Below are 19583 nucleotides of genomic sequence, written 5' to 3'. Positions count from 1 at the left end.
GGTGCTGGCCGGCCGCGGGGACCCGGCTCGGCTCGCCGGAGCCCGCCCTCTTCCCGGCACGATGGATACTGCAGTCTTCTCCGCCTGCTCGCCCTCCCCTTTCTCCTGTTACATCTAAACAGACGATTTCAACTTCCCGAGAACATGCAAGTGAATGGCGCTGATGACGCCCCGGAAAGGGCCCACGATCGGGTGCGGGGGAAGGGCAGCCCTGAGCGGCGGGACCCCGGGAGCGCCTGGGGCCCGCGCGGCCCGGGGCTGGGGGCGCCCCCATCCGCGCCCCTTGCCGACCACGGCTCCCCTTCCAGGAAGGGGCTAGAAGCTGCTATCGATCCTGAGCTCACCGGTGACTAATGGGATGCTCGTAAACAAGCCGCGGGCCGGGCACCAAGGGAACCACCCTGGCGCGAACCCGCAGAGGCGGGGGTGGTGGTGGTGGGGACGCGCGCCCACCCCCAGCCCGGGCACCGGATCCGCGCGCCGAAGTGTGTGCTGCGGGCGGAGGGAATTTCGAGGGGGGCAGGCGAGTTCACTGCCTCCTCCAGGCCCCAGCCAGTGCGGCGGCGGCGAGGCGGTGCGGGGCCCGGGGGTTGGGGGGGTGCCACCGCCCCCTCCCAAGCCCCGAGCCTGGGCTGGCGGTCTTGCCCCTTGATCTCGGTCGGCCCCCGCCCCCTGCAGCGCCCCCTCCCCGGCGGAAGCTCCGAGCCCAATTAATTGAGTCAAAGGCGGGAGGGCCGGGCCCTGCGCGCGGCGGCCGGCCCCCGCCCCTCCCGCGCGCCCCTTTTCCCGCCCTGGGTGGCATCTCCTCCGCCGGCCTCCGCAACGAGCCTCTGATTAATGAGGCCCGGCCGCCCCCGCCCCGCCGCGCCCCGCCCCGCCCCGGCCCGGGCCCCCCGCGGGAGGGGGCGGGGGAGGGGACGGCGGGAAACGCGGCCCCGGGAGAAAGGGGGGCGGGGTGGGGACGCGCGGCCCGCCCTCCCCGCGGCCCGCGCCCATTGGCCGCGCGCGCCGTCCGTCGGGGGGCGCGGCGCCAATGCGGGCGGCGGGGCGGGGCGGCCGCGCCGTGTGTGCCTGCGTAACGGCGAGTCACATGTTGTTTTGCTCTTCTTAGTTCAGTCACTCGGTGCGCGATGTGTTACTCACTGTGCGGCGGGGACCGCGACGAGCCCGGGTCGCCGTTGGCAGCGGCAGTAGCAGCGGCGGCAGCGGCAGCGGCAGCCCCGGCGGCGGCGGCGCGGACCCCGAGTCCCCGGGCACACCCCGGCACCCCGGAGCGCAGCGCGGCGGCGGGACCCATTCGGCCGCGCGCGCCGTAGGCTCGGCCCCGCGGCTCGGGGACCCCGACTCTCGGCCCAGCCAGCGAGTCCCCCAGGCGCCGCCCGAGAGCCCGGGAGGCAGCGGCCGCGGGCAAGCCGGGCCGCGGGGAAGGAGGGGGGGCGGCAGCCACCGCCCGCGCCGGGCACCTTCTGGGGCCCCGGATCGCGGAGGGCGCTGCGCCACCGCACGGGTGCCTGCCCCCGCGGGGCCTCCCGTGCCCAACCTTCCCCACCTCCTGGGCCCGAGGGACGCGGGCTCCGGCGCGCGAGCAGGGGGTGGTGGGGAGCCGCCCGCGCCCCCCTGCACTCCGCCCCCCCCCCGACCCCCAGCCCCGCCCCCGGCCCCTCCAAGCCGGGCCGGGCTGCGCGGCCTGAAGCGCCCGCGATGGCGAGCCCGCCGGAGCACGGGCCCCCCGGGCCGGCGGGCGGGGACGGCCCCAACCTCAATAACAACAACAACAACAACAACCACAGCGTGCGCAAGTGCGGCTACCTGCGCAAGCAGAAGCACGGCCACAAGCGCTTCTTCGTGCTGCGCGGGCCCGGCGCGGGCGGCGACGAGGCGGGCGCGGGCGGGGGCCCGGCGCCGCAGCCGCCGCGGCTCGAGTACTACGAGAGCGAGAAGAAGTGGCGGAGCAAGGCGGGCGCCCCGAAGCGGGTCATCGCGCTCGACTGCTGCCTGAACATCAACAAGCGCGCCGACGCCAAGCACAAGTACCTGATCGCCCTCTACACCAAGGACGAGTACTTCGCCGTGGCAGCCGAGAACGAGCAGGAGCAGGAGGGCTGGTACCGCGCGCTCACCGACCTGGTCAGCGAGGGCCGCGCGGGCGCCGGCGACGCGCCCCCCGCCGCCGCCGCCACCTCCGGGTCCTGCAGCGCCTCCCTGCCCGGCGCCCTGGGCGGCTCGGCGGGCGCCGCCGCGGCCGATGACAGCTACGGGCTGGTGGCGCCCGCCACGGCCGCCTACCGCGAGGTGTGGCAGGTAAACCTGAAGCCCAAGGGCCTGGGCCAGAGCAAGAACCTGACGGGCGTGTACCGCCTGTGCCTGTCGGCGCGCACCATCGGCTTCGTGAAGCTGAACTGCGAGCAGCCGTCGGTGACGCTGCAGCTCATGAGCATCCGCCGCTGCGGCCACTCGGACAGCTTCTTCTTCATCGAGGTGGGCCGCTCTGCCGTGACGGGCCCCGGCGAGCTGTGGATGCAGGCAGACGACTCGGTGGTGGCGCAGAACATCCACGAGACCATCCTGGAGGCCATGAAGGCGCTCAAGGAGCTCTTCGAGTTCCGGCCGCGCAGCAAGAGCCAGTCGTCCGGCTCGTCGGCCACGCACCCCATCAGCGTGCCCGGTGCGCGCCGCCACCACCACTTGGTCAACCTGCCCCCGAGCCAGACGGGGCTGGTGCGCCGCTCGCGCACCGACAGCCTGGCCGCCACCCCGCCCGCCGCCAAGTGCAGCGCGTGCCGGGTGCGCACAGCCAGCGAGGGCGACGGCGGCGCCGCGGCGGGGGCGGCGGCGGGGGCCGGGGCGGCGGCGGGCAGCCCGCTGAGCCCGGGCCCGGTGCGCGCGCCCCTGAGCCGCTCGCACACGCTGAGCGGCGGCCGCGCGGGCAAGGCGGCGCTGGCGCCGGCAGGGGGCGGCCTGCAGCACAGCCGCTCCATGTCCATGCCCGTGGCGCACTCGCCCCCGGCGGCTACCAGCCCCGGCAGCCTGTCGTCCAGCAGCGGGCACGGCTCGGGCTCCTACCCGCCGCCCCCCGGCCCGCACCCGCACCTGCAGCACCCCCTGCACCCCCAGCGCCCCTCCAGCGGCAGCGCCTCGGCCTCGGGCTCCCCCAGCGACCCCGGCTTCATGTCCTTGGACGAGTATGGCTCCAGCCCCGGGGACCTGAGGGTCTACTGCGGCCACCGGAGCAACACGCCCGAGTCCATCGCTGAGACGCCCCCGGCGCGGGACGGCAGCGCGGGCGAGCTGTACGGCTACATGACCATGGAGCGGCCGCTGAGCCACTGCGGCGGCCGCGCCTACCGCAGGGTCTCCGGGGACGGCGCCCCAGACTTGGACCGAGGGCTGAGAAAGCGGACTTACTCGCTGACCACGCCTGCCCGGCAGCGGCCCGCGCCCCAGCCGTCCTCCGCGTCCCTGGATGAGTACACCTTGATGCGGGCCACCTTCTCGGGCAGTTCCGGCCGCCTGTGCCCATCCTGCCCCGCGTCTTCTCCCAAAGTGGCCTACCACCCGTACCCTGAGGACTACGGCGACATCGAGATCGGCTCGCACCGCAGCTCCAGCAGCAACCTGGGCACGGACGACGGCTACGTGCCCATGACCCCCGGCGTGGCCCCCCTGCGGATGGGCGGCGGGAGCTGCAGGGGCGACGACTACATGCCCATGAGCCCCACCAGCGTGTCGGCCCCGAAGCAGATCTTGCAGCCGCGGCCCGCACCCGCCGCCTTGCCCCCTGCGGGGGCCGCGGGGCCCACGCCCGCGTCGGCGGCCGGCAGAGCTTTCCCGGGCACTGCGGGCGGCTACAAGACCGGCTCCCCGGCCGAGAGCTCCCCCGAGGACAGCGGGTACATGCGCATGTGGTGTGGTTCCAAGCTGTCCATGGAGAGCGCCGACGGCAAGCTGCTGCCCAACGGGGACTACCTCAACATGTCCCCCAGCGACGCGGGCACCACGGGCACCCCGCCCGACTTCTCGGCCGCGGGGGAGACGCTGCGGGGCATGCCCGGCTACTGCTACAGCTCTCTGCCCCGCTCCTACAAGGCCCCCCACGCCTGCCACGGCGACAGCGACCAGTACGTGCTCATGAGCTCGCCTGTGGGCCGGGTCCTGGAGGAGGAGCAGCTGGAGCCGGCCCCCGGCCCCGCGCAGCCGGCCAGTGCCTTCCCGGCCGCGGCGGCTGGCAGCGGCCACCCCCAGCCACCTCATCCCGCCGTGCCTTCTCCCGGGAGGCTCGGCGGTGGCGGAGGCAGCCGCCCCGACGGCTTCCTGGCCCAGCGCTGCCGGGCAGTGAGGCCCACGCGCCTGTCCCTGGAGGGGCTGCCGGCCCTGCCCCGCATGCACGAGTACCCGCTGCCCCCCGAGCCCAGGAGTCCAGGCGAGTACATTAACATCGACTTCGGGGAGGCCGGCGCGCGCCTGTCGCCGCCCGCGCCCCCACTCCTGGCCTCGGCCGCCTCGTCGTCCTCGCTGTTGTCCGCCAGCAGCCCGGCCTCGTCCCTGGGCTCCGGCACCCCGGGCACGAGCGGGGACAGCCGGCAGCGCTCCCCGCTCTCCGACTACATGAACCTCGACTTCAGCTCGCCTAAGTCGCCGCAGCCGGGCGCCCAGGGCCGCGACCCCGTAGGCTCCTTGGACGCCCTGTTGTCCCCCGAGGCCTCCGTGTACCCGCCACTGCCCCCGCGCCCGGCCGCCCCCTCCTCGGCCCTGCAGCCGCCGCCGCCGCCGCCCCCGCCAGGCGAGCTGTACCGCCTGCCTGCGGCACCCGCCTCCAAGGGCCCGGGCGCGGCCTCCTCGTCCTCGGACACGGGGGACAATGGTGACTACACCGAGATGGCCTTTGGCGTGGCCGCCACCCCGCCACAACCAATTGTGGCGCCCCCAAAGCCCGACGGTGCCCGCGTGAGCAGCCCGGTGTCAGGCCTCAAGAGGCTGAGCCTCATGGATCAGGTGTCGGGAGTCGAGGCCTTCCTGCAGGCTGGCCAGCCCCCAGATCCGCACCGGGGGGCCAAGGTCATCCGCGCGGACCCGCAGGGGGGCCGCCGCCGCCACAGCTCCGAGACCTTCTCCTCGACCACCACTGTGACCCCCGTGTCCCCGTCCTTCGCTCACACCCCCAAGCGTCACAACTCGGCCTCGGTGGAGAACGTCTCTCTCAGGAAAGGCAGCGAAGGAGGCGGCGGCCGGGGCAGCAGCGGCATCCTGGGTGGGTGCGATGAGCCCCCCTCGTCGCCCCGCCAGTTGCCCCCGCCGATACCTCAGCAGGCGCGGGCCTGGACGCCGGCTCAGCCCGGCGGCGGCCTGGTCGGCTGTCCCGGGGGCACCAGCTCGCCGATGCGCCGGGAGACCTCCACCGGCTTCCAGAACGGCCTCAACTACATCGCCATCGACGTGAGGGACGAGCCGGGGCTGTCGCCGCCCCTGCAGCAGCACCCGCACGCGCAGACGGGCGACAGGAGCGCCTGGGGCCGCAGCCGGAGCCTCGGGGGTCTCATCAGCGCCGTGGGCGCCGGCAGCCCTGCCGCGGTGTGCGGAGGGCCGGGCCCTGGCGCCCTGCCCGCGGCCAACGCCTACGCCAGCATCGACTTCTTGACGCATCACCTGAAGGAGGCCACGGTGGTGAAAGGTGAGGGCCCGGGGCCGGGAGGAGGGTGGGCAGGCGGGGCGGCTAGAAGCCGCTTCCCTTCGGGGGCACCTTGACCTCGGTGCCCACGTTCCGGTGCAGGGCTCTCGCTTTTTTTTTTTGCCTTTGGGCCAGTCCCTGTCTTTCCCCAAAGACCTCGCCAGAGCGCTCAAGTTGTCTTTGAGTTAAACAGTGAGTCTTCCGACCAGGGAGGCAGACCTGCTTTCTTTGGCTCCACAGCCCCCCTCCTCTTCCGTCTGTGAACACCTGGCTGTGAACACCTGGCGGGGGGTTGGGGGGGTGGGGGGTGGGGGGCTGGGGGGAGCAGGTCAGCCACTCCCCCCTGACGTGGCCCAGGGGGGGGTCCTCCCATTTGTGAGTTGGGAAACCTCCACTTGGAGGGACAGGCCGCTGGCGGCTCCCAGGCCCGCAGACGTCACCTTTCTCTTTGTTTTCCTGGAGCCTGGACGGGCTGATTTTTGCTGAGCCTCAAAGTTTATAAAAACAGGCCCCAAAGTTGTTTAGGAAACTAGCATCCATTTTGGCTGGCGGTTGCAGGGAGCCCTGAGCCATTTCAAGTTTACATGGGGACCGGAGGAGCTTTTCCACCAGAGGCGAGCCTGTTCTCTAGGGGGCTGAAAGGGTAACGCTGCTTAAACCCGCTCTGGAGCTTGAGCCCACCTGGGGGTCACCTGGAGAGTCTTAGGCGGGGCTGGCCGGGCTGGGTGGCCCCATGCGGTGGGTCTGGGATGTGGCTCCCAGTGTGCCTTCCTAAGAAGCTCACCTGCTGCGCTGGTGCTGCTGGTCGGGGGGCCCCGGCTGGGGGTGGAGTTGGGGGCACTTGTCCCAGTTAGACTGCTGGAGCAGGTCTGAGAAATGACCTGTGGGGTCAGCCGCAGTCAAGGAAAGCGGCCGGTGGGCGGAGCCCAGGCGCCAGCATTTTCCCAGTTGCCCAGGCGATGAGAATCTGGGCCTCAGAGAAGACAGTGAAAGATGACCACATGGGTCTTTTCAGGAGTAGTCATGGGGTGCCCAGTGCTGTCCCTCCCTGTCTCCTCACAGATTGGCAAGGACAGAGGTGTGCTTGCCTTGACCTGGTTGACTCAGACCCTGAATGACCAGGGGGAGGAGAGGAGGGTGGGCTCAAAGAGTTTCTTAACCGCTGCTTCCGTGCAGGAAGATAGAGGCGCTGTGGGAACCGCAGAGGACAGAGTAGTGAACGGTGCTCAGATGCTGGCCTGAGGTCAGCAGTCTGCCAGGGTTACAGGGTGATGATGGACGCAGCTTGGGGATCTGTACACCGTGTGTTCTGAAAGCAAACAGACGCATCTGATGTGGGGTAAATTCAGCATGTGTTTCCTCACATCCGTGGGATTTAAAGTTACAGCTGGGTGCAAGAGGGGTGGGGACATATGTACACCTGTGGCCAATTCCTGCTGATGTATGGCAGATACCGACGCAACATTATAAAGCCGTTATCCTCCCAATAAAAATAAATTTAAAGAAGAAAAAAAAAGTTATAGCTGTAGGGTGGATACCCTGTTATTCTCATACAGTAGAGGAAAAGCAACTGCTTTTTTTCCTAAAATCATGGACTACAGGATGAAAAGAGGCACGGTGACCTCTCAGGGACACGGCCCTTTGGCATTTAATGACGCCAGTTGGAAGCCGTCAGGATGTGCCCCGTAAATGGTGACGCTCAGCTGAAGGTCGCTTTTCTTGGAGGCACTTAAGCCCTACAGGTGCGTCTAAAGAATTGCTGGCGTGTCTGGGAGTTGAAGGATTATTAGGTGCCGTCCAAGACACGGGCCAGATAAACACAGCAGTCTAAGTAGACTTGACTGGGGGAAAAATCCGCACGCACAGGAAGGGGTACAGACCATAGTGAACACCGAAGTACATCTTGCTGAAATCTGATTCTCATCAGAAAAAACAGCCTGAGAACACAACACCTTTTACAGCCTCTGGTGGAGCAGGCAGGAAAAACCCGGACTGGATTGAGGAGGGCCCTGGGAGGCGGTTCTCGCAGCAAGCGGAACAGTGAGCCGGGATGTGTGCCTCCGGGCCTGAAAGAATCCAAGGCCTTTCGGATAAAGTAGATACATTCAGAAACGTGATTCACGGCTGATATAATGCCCTTTTCAGATGAGGGAAAATTTTAAACTGCAAGAGAAAAGTTTAGTGAGAGGCCTGGTCCGCCTTGTTTTGTTCCCGATTTCCCACCAGTATAACATTCTTCTCAACCTATAGGATTCAGGGCTCTGAAATCAAAGCTGTTTGTAAGTTCTGTGGTCACTGAAATCACTTTGGATTGCTGTTTGTCCAAAGTCTCTGTGGGTGTTACAGTAAACACCCTCTTAAGAACGGAAAAAGACTATTTTTAAACAAAATAGATAACTACAATTGATCCATTGTGTCTAAACCATTTTTTTTTTCCTCCTTTCTTTCAAAAAGGCCTACACGCTAAATGGATTTCTAGTAGGCTAATTTGAGCACAGAGAACAGCGGACGAGGAAAGAGGAGGGTCTCATTTTAATTAACGAGGTGGTGGTGGGGGGAAGCTTAATTGTGTTCTGTGGAGCCGGAAAGGGACTGTCGGGAAACCTTGAATCCACCTTTATTTAACTCTTGTTTGCACAGAGACATTGGTTTGTGATGCTCATATATAAAAAGTTTACAGGAGATAAGTGTTTTTTGAGAACATGATTTATGGAGGGAAGACTTGCAAAGCATTTCTTTGAAGATAAAACGGAAAGTGAGCTTCCTGAGTCATTGGGTGCATGCCCGGACCCTCAGAAGGGGCTGTGTTTCCACACCCAGCTCCTCAGGTTGTGCGTGGAAAAACTCCATGAGCTCCACGGAGTTGGCATTATTTGGGGTCGCTTAGGTAGCGTTTGGCGTTTGGATAAGCGGTGACAAAGAGTTACGGTTCCAGTAACGGGCTTGCTGATTGGTTGGTTGCAGTAGAATTGGGGCTGGGGGCGGAGTTTCAGTGCTGAAGCCAATTAAAAAGTTCAGTTCAGTTCAGTCGCTCAGTTGTGTCCGACACCCAGACATGTGTTTATGTTTTCGTAGGTCGTCCACAGAAGTTGAAAATTTAACTCTAAATTATGCCTCTCACTTGGGAGCAGGGAGAAGGTGCTTGTTCTGTGTTCTGTGGGTGTGTCTGTGGAAAAGTCTAAGCCATCTTTACCGTGTTGTTTGGGAGCAGACGTGCTCCTGCTGAATTTACTGAGCAGTCAAGCCGCTTTTAAAAATTAACTTTGTATGTTTGGTTGTTAGGATTATAGATTGTCCTATACTGTAAACTATGCTATTTTAGTGTTTCTCTTTGGTGAGGTTTTTGTTCTAAAATTGGTGTGTGTGTATGTACAAGGCGGATTAGATAAGAATTACCCTGAAAGCATCTGTATTTAAATTTGTTTGATAAAAGGACTATTTATTCACATCCCACAGAAAGAATCGTGGGATAAGAGAGCAACACCATCACCATTTATGTTTAAAAGTGTTGTCTGTTGAAGTCTTCAAGCAGGGGACTTGAATATTTTTAGAACTCCAAGGAGATGGCTTGACAAACCACACATACTTTATGTTCTCTGTGGTGCTTGCTTTTCCGCTTTGGTTGGCCGGCTCTTATCGTAATAAGCCAATCGTGTGCCCGGCTCCCACCCTGTTCCCAGGAGCAGGCAACTAAGGTGCTGATACACACAGGCTTTCCTGAATGAAAGTCACGTGACTTGTTCTAGTTCCTTTATTGAAAGAGAAACCTTTACCAAAATAGTACTTCGGAAAAGGAGGCAGGGTGTGTGAACACCAGCCCAGGAATCAGGAAACCAGGTTTCTAGTTGCTGATCTCGGTGAGTCACGTAGGAGACGAGTCCCTCTATCTCACTTTCTCTGTCCGGGGGCTTGTCCACATCCAGGGAGCTTCGGCTCCTCTAAAGAAGAATGCCAATAAATCCCGCGATGCTGTTGATACTTACTACCTTGAAACCGCGAGTATGCGCAGGAAAGACACTTCTGTCGATGTGTGTTCTTCAATTAAAAACAAAACCCCAAATCCTCATAGTTGTCTGAACGTGGAGCCAGTACCTTCCTGAGAAATGCACGCCTCTTCTGTTTGGTGTCACCGCAGTCTCTGAGAGCCTTTGTTTTCTCCCGACTCTGTTTCACTGGAGTGTTTTTCTTTTCCATAGATAATTATCAATTGTCACATAGTAGTGTTTTAAATTACGTAGTAGAGTAACCGCGGAGGAAAATAGCATTCTAATCCTGAAACTGTATCAGGACGGCACTTTCTGATGACCTTTTATGATGTGGCCATATATTAAGAGATTGGCAAGATGAAAATGTGTAACTGGAATGTAGGTTTCTCATACTGACAGTGTTGGCCCTTCATCACGGGAGCATCAAGAGAAAGAGGGATCCCTGAGACTTTTAGCTGCTGAGTCATCACTGTTGGGCGGGGACTTGGCTTCGCGGGGTTGACTCCGTGAGCACGGCCACACCTGCACTGGTCTTGGTCCGGCTGTCCCAGCTGGTCAGGAAAGCCTCCAGGGTTTGATCCTTTCATTCCTCCATGGGCCCGCCACCCTCCTGGAAAGGACTTTTAATCGATAATTAATACTTTATTTTCTTTAGACCTTAGTATTAAAACGAGTCTCTTTCTGAGAAGAACTTGGGAAAGGTTTAGGACCAGCACGGGGATGATGGCTTTTCTGTCAGTTCCCCACTAATGCATCTTCTGTTGCAGCGGAGTTCCGAGAGCCAGGTAGCTTTTGGCATCAGATTTGGCAGGGGGAGAGGGGTTTTTTGTTTTGCTTTTTTGGGGTAGAATCAAGTGTTCCCGTTTTGCCTTAGAAGCTTAAGGGAAAATACACCCTGACTCTTTTATCTGCTTTGCCAAGTGCACAGAGTAGGGGAAAAACTAAGCGGGAAGGAGGCCATGGTGTCGTGCCCCAACAGCTGGGTCTTCACCAGGGCCCCTGTAATAGCTGAGTTTCTGTAGACTTCAGCTGCTGCAGACACGAGTAGAGTGTTTTCCCGTGCAAGTTGGGGAAGGCTTTTAATGCTGGTGTTTTTCATCCGCTGAACAATTTTCTGAACCGGCAAAATGAGTAGTTATAAGCCTGTTACCGATCAGGTTGTAGGTTTCCTGAGAACAGCGCTCTTCACATTTCAGTGCAAAGATTCTTTCTATGTTAAGTTCATCAGTTTGGATGCGTTCTTCAAGATGGCAGCGATTATTCTGAATCACTCAAGGTTGAATATTGTAGACAGCTCGTCTACAATAGATTTGTACATTTGTTTCTGGAGAGAACTGGTGAAGTCATCAGTCAAGATGGAGGAGATGCTGAGGCTGGTAATTGCTCCTGACTCCTCCATGTCTTTCTGGCTGGCTGGCACAGACTTGCATTAACTGTGCGTGGAATTACAGAGCAGAGAAGAAAGTGTGGACAGGGAGAGCTGGAGCCCCTGTTGGAAATGAGCGTTCGCTCTGTGTGCTTGCAGGGTGGGCTGGGGGTAGGGGTCTCATTTAATTGAATTCATTGCATCAGAATGGAATTCATTGAATTCGGCTGAAATGTAATTGGGTTAAAATTTGTAGGCTGTGTGTTTACAAGTGTTGTAGCAGTCGAGTCCGCGGTTCTGATTTCTTTTCTGTTGGATTAGGAAATGTTAAGTGTGTATCAAGTGACTTTTACCTGTCCGGAGACTTTTTTAAAAGTCGATCAGGCAAAGGTGTCTCTAAACGAGGCCCTGTGCTCTCACGCCAGGTGTGGTATTTATGCCCATAGACAGGACTTAGAAAATATTCTTTGCTTATGGTACTTAATTTGGAATATTTGGTCAAATATGGTGGCCTACAACATACATTAAAAAATGATTACCTGCATAGCATTTGGTAAACACTGGGCTTTTTAGTATCAGTTATAATTGAAGAGTACCAAACTTTCCATAAAAATTATTTGGGGGTGACGTGTGTGTGTGGGTATATGTGTTTGGTTTCATGGTTTTTCATCCAGTTGTGCTCCAAGAGGCTTGATGTGGATTTTTTTCATAATTCAAGCTCCAGTGCTGAATAATAATGTTCTCTAATCATGCTAAAGCTCTATACCTCAAGCATACGTACAGTGTTGACTGTGACTTTAGTCTGCCCATTAGGTATTGGTGCAGACACTTGAGTGAATTACTATAGTACAGTGTTAAATTCCAGTTCTTTCAATGTGAAAAAAATAGGTACTATATACAGTTCATTATATTAGTGATTTTAATAGTTACCTTAAAATCCATATGTATATCTAACAATGACTTATATTTTTGCACAGAATCAATGCATAATTTTTAGTATTTATAAACGTGACCTGGTACTTTCGCAATGCAAATTCAAAAGTCCATGCTTACATCTGCCCATTTTTTTGCCTCCAAATTGTAAGTGTAACTAGTAATCCCCCAAACATGAAGAGCAGTGAATGAGGCTGAAAGAATGCTACTGGAAGCTGAGATGATGAAAATGCAACCGTTATCCTGGTCAGCGCTGAAAGATAATTGCATGTCCCTCCCTCTCTCCCCTTTCAGCCAAAAGAAGTGTTTAAAATTCAAAGAGTAGGCTTTTTGTCACTTTGTAGTATTCAGAGGTTTTGATACCTAGAGTCTCACGTGATACTCCAAAAGCCCTACCTCAGAGCAGAGCTGCCTGGGTCCCCGTTTTTGGACTAAGGAGCCTGCACCTCAGAGAGTCCCAGCAACCTGTCTCGGAATCCCTGAGCCAGGAAGGGTGGTGGTGGGTTGAACCTCACAAAGATGCCGTCTTACCACCCGACTCCCGGCCAGTGTATCCCGTCTTCAGCAGGCCCTACATACTGACTGACTGGGAAGTTCATGTGCCGTAGTGATCTTGGGATTTTCTGTAGACTCGCCTCAGGCAGCTTTCAAGTTGGCAGCTGGGTTGCTGTTTCACTTGGTGCTGCTAACTGAATCTCCCTGTCTTTCCTTACACACATTATTCATTCAAAGTAAGATGGGGACAGCTAGGCAGGAAGACTGGATGGTAAAGGAAAGCACCCTCATTTTTTTAATGTATTAAATTTTTTTTTTACACTTTTGTTGGTCTGTAATTGACTGATAATGCTGTGTTAGTTTCAGAAAGCTCCCTTATTTTTTAAACTGGTTTCCACACCTGCTAGGTTGAAGAGCTCAGGATTCAATATTATTTTCAAGGCTCTGGTGGTGGTGGTGGATTTCAGAGTTGAATCAGATTGTTGGTTGGTCATCTGTTCTGGGGATCCCAGGCTGTCTTCCTGGACTTCCAGTGACCTGCAGAGTGGACACTTTTATTTCTCAGCTATCTTTGTTTTCATGAAACAAACTGTATATTATACCTGATAAGATACCTCCCCCTTGCAAATGCTTGAGAACTCTCTCCACACAGTGTGGTGACAAGTAGAAAAAAAAAAAAAGATCGAAGGTCGTTTTGAGGAAAAGGGGTGGAGAACCCTCAGGTCTGATGAAACTCATTTGAAGGTTGTGAAAACAGGCGGGGGAGGTGGGCGTCTTCTGCAAGGTCACTGATTTAATTAGTTGTAGAGATGTTTGTAAACATTCTCAGGAAGGAATGGGATGTTCTGTGTCTCTGCGGGCCTCTGTGTGGTGATGAAGACCTTGCTCTCTGACACGGCCTGCCCCCTCTGGAATGATGTATTGTCGGTAGAAGTGCTATTTACTAGTCTTTTTTGTTTTGGAGCCTCTCAGGAAATTGCTTCGTGCATGCGCTGCGAGGTGTGATGGTGGACAGAAGCAGAGAAAGCAGGAACACGTAGACGAGGAAGCAGCCTGGAATCAGGGTGATGGCCCAACACCCATGTGGGCAGCGTCTCCCGGGGGTGCAGAGGGCAAGGGCTCGGCGGTCAGTCAAACTCATGTGCTTCCTTGTAAGAAAAAAGAGAGAAGGAAGAAAGAACGTTCTTGGGGTAAATTCAGACCAAAAGGCCTCTACGATCTGGGGAATTGTAGGTTCTTCTTCGTCGGTGGGTCACCCTGGTCCACTGAGCCACCGTTAGTGGGTCTGGGGTCTCCGTCGTTCCGTGAGGGGTGCTTGAGATGCATTCCTTCTCTAAGTGAAATGTCATTTACTCCTCATTACGGATAAGTCCATTAGCAGTTTCCTAAGAAATGAGTCATCACTGTCTCGGATGATGAGTCTGTCCGAAAACGAGCAATTTTAGAATTTGCCTGAGGACCCGTAAGTAACTCCTCAGTGGGGCTAAGTGGTGATCTTCTCCAGAAGGGATCATTTCACCAGTGCCCTTGTTGTTTTTGAGATCTTTTTCTTTTTTTTGCGGAAAAAAATGTATTTACTTACCTTCATTGTTACAGGATGAGACATGAATTTTCAGAAGGCACTGCCTTCCTGAGGGGTGACTCTGAGCCCCCTTCAAACGGCAGAAAGGAAGATGTAAACACGTGTAATGGTGCCCACAGCAGCTCTCCATGCCCGGAAGGAAGTGTAGTCGGGGCTCTTTGGCCTCACGCCCTGGGGAGTGGTCCAGGGCCGTGTTTACATAAGCTGTCAGTCTCAACAGCATCGAGCAGAGACCACTTCCTTCCTGGCAGATGAGCCTGGGGGTCAGGTGCCTGCCATCAGGAGCGTGTGCGCCAGCGATTCCCGCAGCGTTGCTGTGGCTGGCGCGGGGTAAACAGGCCAGGAGTGAATGGAGTGATGAAACTGCCCCTTGGGGTCAGACGGAAGCCGAGTTCAGGGGCCCTGTCTTGGGGCTTTGGCTCTGGGGAGCACTTCCCCAGTTAGGTGGAAAGCGGATGGGAATCAAGATGCAAGTTAAAGCCGCAGCATCTCCCTGGAGGAGGTCTGACGCCTCCCCTGAAAATGTCCTCCTGCAAGGACCTGGGACGAAGCGCTGGCTGCCTGGCTGGGTGCTGGTGCTGGAAAGCCACTGAACGTGGAGGCTGAGCTCAGTGGCCATGTCCCACCGTGGAGAAGCCCCGACCTGCCCTGGGAGGGACACACCCTGGCCTGCCAGGCCCAGCAGAGGCCCCACTCGGCCCCTGCTGCTTCCCTGTCGTAGGGCTTCCGGAGCCTACGGTGGGTGGGTGGATGGATGGATGATGGGGGAATTGAGAGGTGGGGGAGAAGTTTTGAAATTAGGCCAGGATGCTCTCCCTAAATTTAAAGACTATGCAGGTAGTGTTCTAGAAACTCCAGGCAATAAGCAGGATTGAGCAGGGAGTGGGTTAGAGGCTGAGGTGCAGGTTGACTTTGTTTGAAGGTGACGGATGGGGTGGTACAGCTCAGAACCCCTGAGCTGCTAAGAGGACGGGAACTCCTAGAAGGGGAACGGGGTCCGTTTCTTATGCCACAGCCTGCCTGCGTTTTTTCAAAGATAAATTGTTAATGTGATCTGTGGTGGTGCCATGCTACTGTTCTATTCTTATATGAAGTGAAATGAAGTCGCTCAGTCGTGTCCGACTCTTTGGGACCCCATGGACTGTAGCCCGCCAGGCTCCTCTGTCCATGGGGTTTTCCAGGCAAGAATACTGGAGTGGGTTGCCATTGCTTTCTCCAGGGGATCTTCCCAACCCAGGGATTGAACCCGGGTTCCCCACATTGCAGGCAGATGCTTTTACTGTCTGAGCCAGCAGGGAAGCCTCTTATATGTTGCAGGTACTTTTTTTAAGTTGTTTTCCAGCGTGAAAGAGACCTAAAATAACACTTGCCATGTTATGCAAGTGAACCAGAAACAAAGCCATAAACTGCTCATATGCCCTTAACTCATAAGCTCAGTTATACTCATAACCAAATTTAAAACACAAATATCTAATCAAATATTTCTATCAAATCGGCTTGGCGGAACTGCTACAAAGAACTCTTCTTACTTCGCCAGTTAAACTGGTAATAACTGTACAGTTCAGTTGAAAATATTTAGATGGATTTTCACAAAATATCTTAGTAGCAAAACTGCAGTGTCTGTTTCCTCTTTCGTGCGAATATTATAAAACAGGGGTGGATGTTTAGCTCAGTCAGTTTCAGAAAACCCACCTTAACTGGTTTATTAAACAAACAAAAAAAAACTTTAATAGTGAATGATGTGAATATATTCAATATGAAATATCAACACACTCCTATAAATAGCATTCATGGATTTTGAAACATTCTTTCAATTCATTTATTTTGACAGCTGTTTGAAGTGAGCATTTTCTTTCCAAGGTGAAAGTTCATGTAGCTTCCAAGTCGATAGATGTTCCGGTGTTGAGGATCCTATCGGAGCTGTCAAGACGCAGAATCAGGGACAGAACTGAATGCCACTTTAGTTCTTGCCTCTTGCCAGAAGCAGTTTAGCCTGTGGGTCGTGCTGGTTTATGAACAGACTTGGTTCCAAATGAAATATGCAGCCTAGTAAAATACCCACGTTTCCCCGGCGTGGAGCGTTTCATTCAGCCCCTAGAATAATTCTGGGTGATGAGCATGCATCTTCGCCACTCAGCTGGGATGCTCAGAGTTCATCTTTGTGCTCCCGCTTGAGCCGTTCTCGGCCAGAGACGCAGGATGGACCGTCGCTGCTGGGTCTGCAGGTGCCCTTTGCTGGAAAATCCTGGTGGGACCACAACTTAGAGTGCCCCACCCACCCCTGCTCCGCCCCACACACTCACCTGGGGTCCATCCAAGGAAGTGGAGTTTCCACGCCAGTTTTCTTCTCTGAGAACCCCTAGGTTTGATCTGCTGTGGTCCCAGCCCCAAGCTGCCAGCCCCTCAGCTCTGGGCCGTCTCACGTCACGACTCCCAGCATCACTCCATGCGTCTTATCTTTGCTGACCAGCCCCAGAAACTTCGCTAGGTCCCGGGACCCCTTGCCCTGCTTTCTGAGTCTCCTCTGCTCGCCCATGACTGCTGCTGGAGAGAGACGCTCCCCTGCGGTCCGTGCGAGGGGCAACTGGACCCACGCCCACCCCGGTCACCTGTCCCCGCCTCTCGGAGCCACGAGCGTGAGTGCGCGGTGTGTTCCGGGCTGCTGGCTGTTCGTGAGGAGTCAGCATTTCGATTTCAGTTAATATTTTTCTCATAAACGATCTGTGAACATTTCACATAATCACAATTCTATTTATAGGTCAGGCTTCAACCTTGCTCAGCTTTTAGATGTCTGGACAGTTTCTAAGCAAATTCTGTTTTCTTTAGGCACTCCTGAAACTGCTTGGCACACCCTGACTTGAGCCTTTTTAAAAAAGTGTGTGTTTTACCTTTTTTTTTTTGTTCCTCGAAAAAGCAAGCAAACAAATGACAGGAGCTTCCTTTCAGGGGCTCCTGGAAAGAGGGAAAGGTGGGCTTGGGAGCAGGAGCGACGGGGGCTGGGGAGGGTCTTCCTGCCTTCAGAGCCAGGCTCAGCCAGCTCGCCGTGCACGCGCTAAGCTGATTCAGTCGTGTCCCCAACTCTCTGTGACCCCATTGACGGTTGCCTGCCAGGCCCGTCTGTCCATGGGATTCTCCAGGCAGGAGTACCGAGTGGGTTGCCATTTCCTCCTCCAGGAGGTCTTCCCGACCCAGGGATCGAACCCATGTCTCTTATGTCTCCTGCCTTGGCAACCAGGTTCTTTATTACCAGTGCCACCTGGGAGCAGAGATGCAGATTGTGACATGCTGTGCACTTTAAAACTCTCTCACCCATTTGAAAAAGACCAGAGTGCAAGCTGGGATGAAAGAGGTTTGACTTCCAAGTGGAAAAACAAACAAAGAAAAAGCAACCCCCACCCCCCCACCACCACCAAAGCCAAAGGTACTGAATCTTCAAGCCCACCTTTGAAACTGAAGAAATATATCTAATACTGACGTGTGTTCAGAGTGTGAAGTAATATAGGTGATAACAAGTGTTCCAGAAACTAAAACAAGGGAGAGGGGGGCAGAGCGTGAACGGGAGGCGAGGTCTGGAGATATTTATGGGGAGAGTCCCTGTGGGCAAAGGGAGTGACTCGGGGTGAAAGGCCCCCCCGAAGAAAGTCGCTGGTGTGCCCCAGGACCAGAAGGAGGCCCGTGTAGCTGACCGGGAGGGAGCAGGGGGAGAGCAGAGGCTGCTGAGAAGGCATGAGCAACCGCCCGTGGCGCGTGGAGCCAGTGCAAGACTGTGTTGCCACTAAACATCACAGGCAGAAAGCGTACTTGCTTTGGAGCCACATGTAAAGCGTTTAAAAGCTTTTCGTATCATTTCCCTGTAGCATCTTTTTTCTTCCACTTAGCGTGGTCTGTGTCTCCTTTGGACTTTCTTTCTCAAAGATGGTGCATCACACGTGGAGAGACCCCAGAGGTCTCTGGGGGAAGGAGGCCGCTGAGGCGTCACTGGGGTGGGGAGGGCAGAGGGGGACATGTCGCAGGGTGAACAGCCCTGTTCAGCCCCAGAACTGCGAACCCCACTACACGGATACATCTGTATCTGGAAAGCGCCTTATGATTTGTAACACGCGTTTAGTTGGTATTTCATCCTCAGGCCCTCCAAGGAGGACGAGTCCCCGTTCTTGCTTTTTAAAGGGGCCACCCGAGCGGGAAGGGGCTCTGCTTGCCGGGCCGGGGGGAGCCTCTGCCGGGCTGTGGGGAGCGATGCTCTGGACGGCTCAGGCTGCCTGGGGCTCCATGTCCTCTGGGCACCCCGGGACCTTCCTTTGAAAAACTGGATCCGTTCCTCCCCCCTCCCCAGGGCATCCGTCCGCCAGGGTTGCTGTCCTGTAAGGAGCCCCAGGTCAGGCTCTGCAGCAGATGGATTTCCTTCCTCAGCTGACTGGGAAACTAAAGGGATAGATAAGTCAGTATTCCCTGTATTTCTTGGGGATGGGACCGCCATAGGAAAGGGCTGATGGGGTGATTTTGGAGCTGAGGGTGTCAGAGCCCAAGAAAAGCTAGTGAGTCCCATGGGAAAGACCCTCCCCTCCTTTCAGCCTGTCTTCGAGGAAACCGCACACTTGATACATAGACTGGTGTGTGGTTATTTGTAACTTCCTTGACTTTTAAGGACTTAACATGGGTTTAAGTCTGTCTTTAGAACGTAGGCTGAGTTTTACTTAATTTTTCTTAAATGCATAAGAAAGCGATGGTCTGGGTGAAGTGTCTTAGTGAACTTCGTCCATTTGAACAAGAGAAAAGCGGCGATGTCGTCCTGATTATTTTTTCATCTGTATTAGCTGTTATTTTTTTCCTTAGGGGCTGCCGTGGCGTTGTCCCAGATGGGAAGGATGAAATCCCGTTTTCTCTATCAAGTGTGTATCTTAGGAAAACGCTTACGCGCGTGGGTCTCTTGGTGTCTCTGGTTCATAAAGTCAGTCTAGAGAATCTGATGGGTAAGGAGGCCTGGCAGGAGGCTGCACGTTCGTCCGTCGGGCGTTTTGTGACCAGGGCCCGGGGTCTCGGTGGGGGCCATGTGGCCAGGGGCTGTGCCTGTTTCTTGGTGTCTGCCTCCCCAGCCCTGCAGGCAGACGGCTTGCGTAGACTTGGAAATAACTGGACTCACGCGTCGTCTCGTCAGAGCCGTCCAAAACATCTGATGTGTGAGGTTCTCTTGTTCCTCTCAGTTACGGTTCAGGACACCGTGAAGAGGCCTGCCCCATTCACGTTCAGTTCGATACAACAAGTAGAAATTGCAAAATGGCCAGCTGCCCTCTACGGACGACGGAGGAAACAAGTTACCTTAATTCACGTAGAGCGAGTGTCACAGAGTCGTAAAGCTGTGGAGTGTGACAAGGCAGAAGGGATCTCCTGGGTCGGGGCATCCTTGTCTGCGCGGTGCTCTGCTGGGGGGCGGCCCTCTGTGTGATCTTGGGACGTCACTGTGTGCGCACTCCGAGTCCTGAAGAGGTGGGTAGGGGCCGCCTCTGTTCCGGGAGTCGTAGAGAACTCCCGCCCAGCTTTTGGAGCCCAGGGATGTGT

The 19583-nt window shown here is 56.5% G+C and overlaps 1 protein-coding gene across 1 annotated transcript in view; it reads left to right on the top strand.

The window, feature by feature from the left end:
• Positions 1 to 1120: 1120 nt before the first annotated feature.
• IRS2 (insulin receptor substrate 2) overlaps positions 1121 to 19583 on the top strand; it is a 30183-nt gene continuing 11720 nt past the window's right edge. Inside the window, exon 1 of the mRNA XM_069602448.1 lies at positions 1121 to 5668. Within this exon, the coding sequence (XP_069458549.1) occupies positions 1702 to 5668 (3967 nt within the window). The 5' untranslated portion in view covers positions 1121 to 1701. The remainder of the gene's footprint in view (positions 5669 to 19583) is intronic.

This window comes from Ovis canadensis, chromosome 10, assembly GCF_042477335.2.
Source record: "Ovis canadensis isolate MfBH-ARS-UI-01 breed Bighorn chromosome 10, ARS-UI_OviCan_v2, whole genome shotgun sequence".
In the NCBI taxonomy this organism is placed as follows: domain Eukaryota; kingdom Metazoa; phylum Chordata; class Mammalia; order Artiodactyla; family Bovidae; genus Ovis; species Ovis canadensis.
Note: the sequence above shows the minus strand (reverse complement) of the source record. Positions and strands in the feature narration are given on the sequence as shown.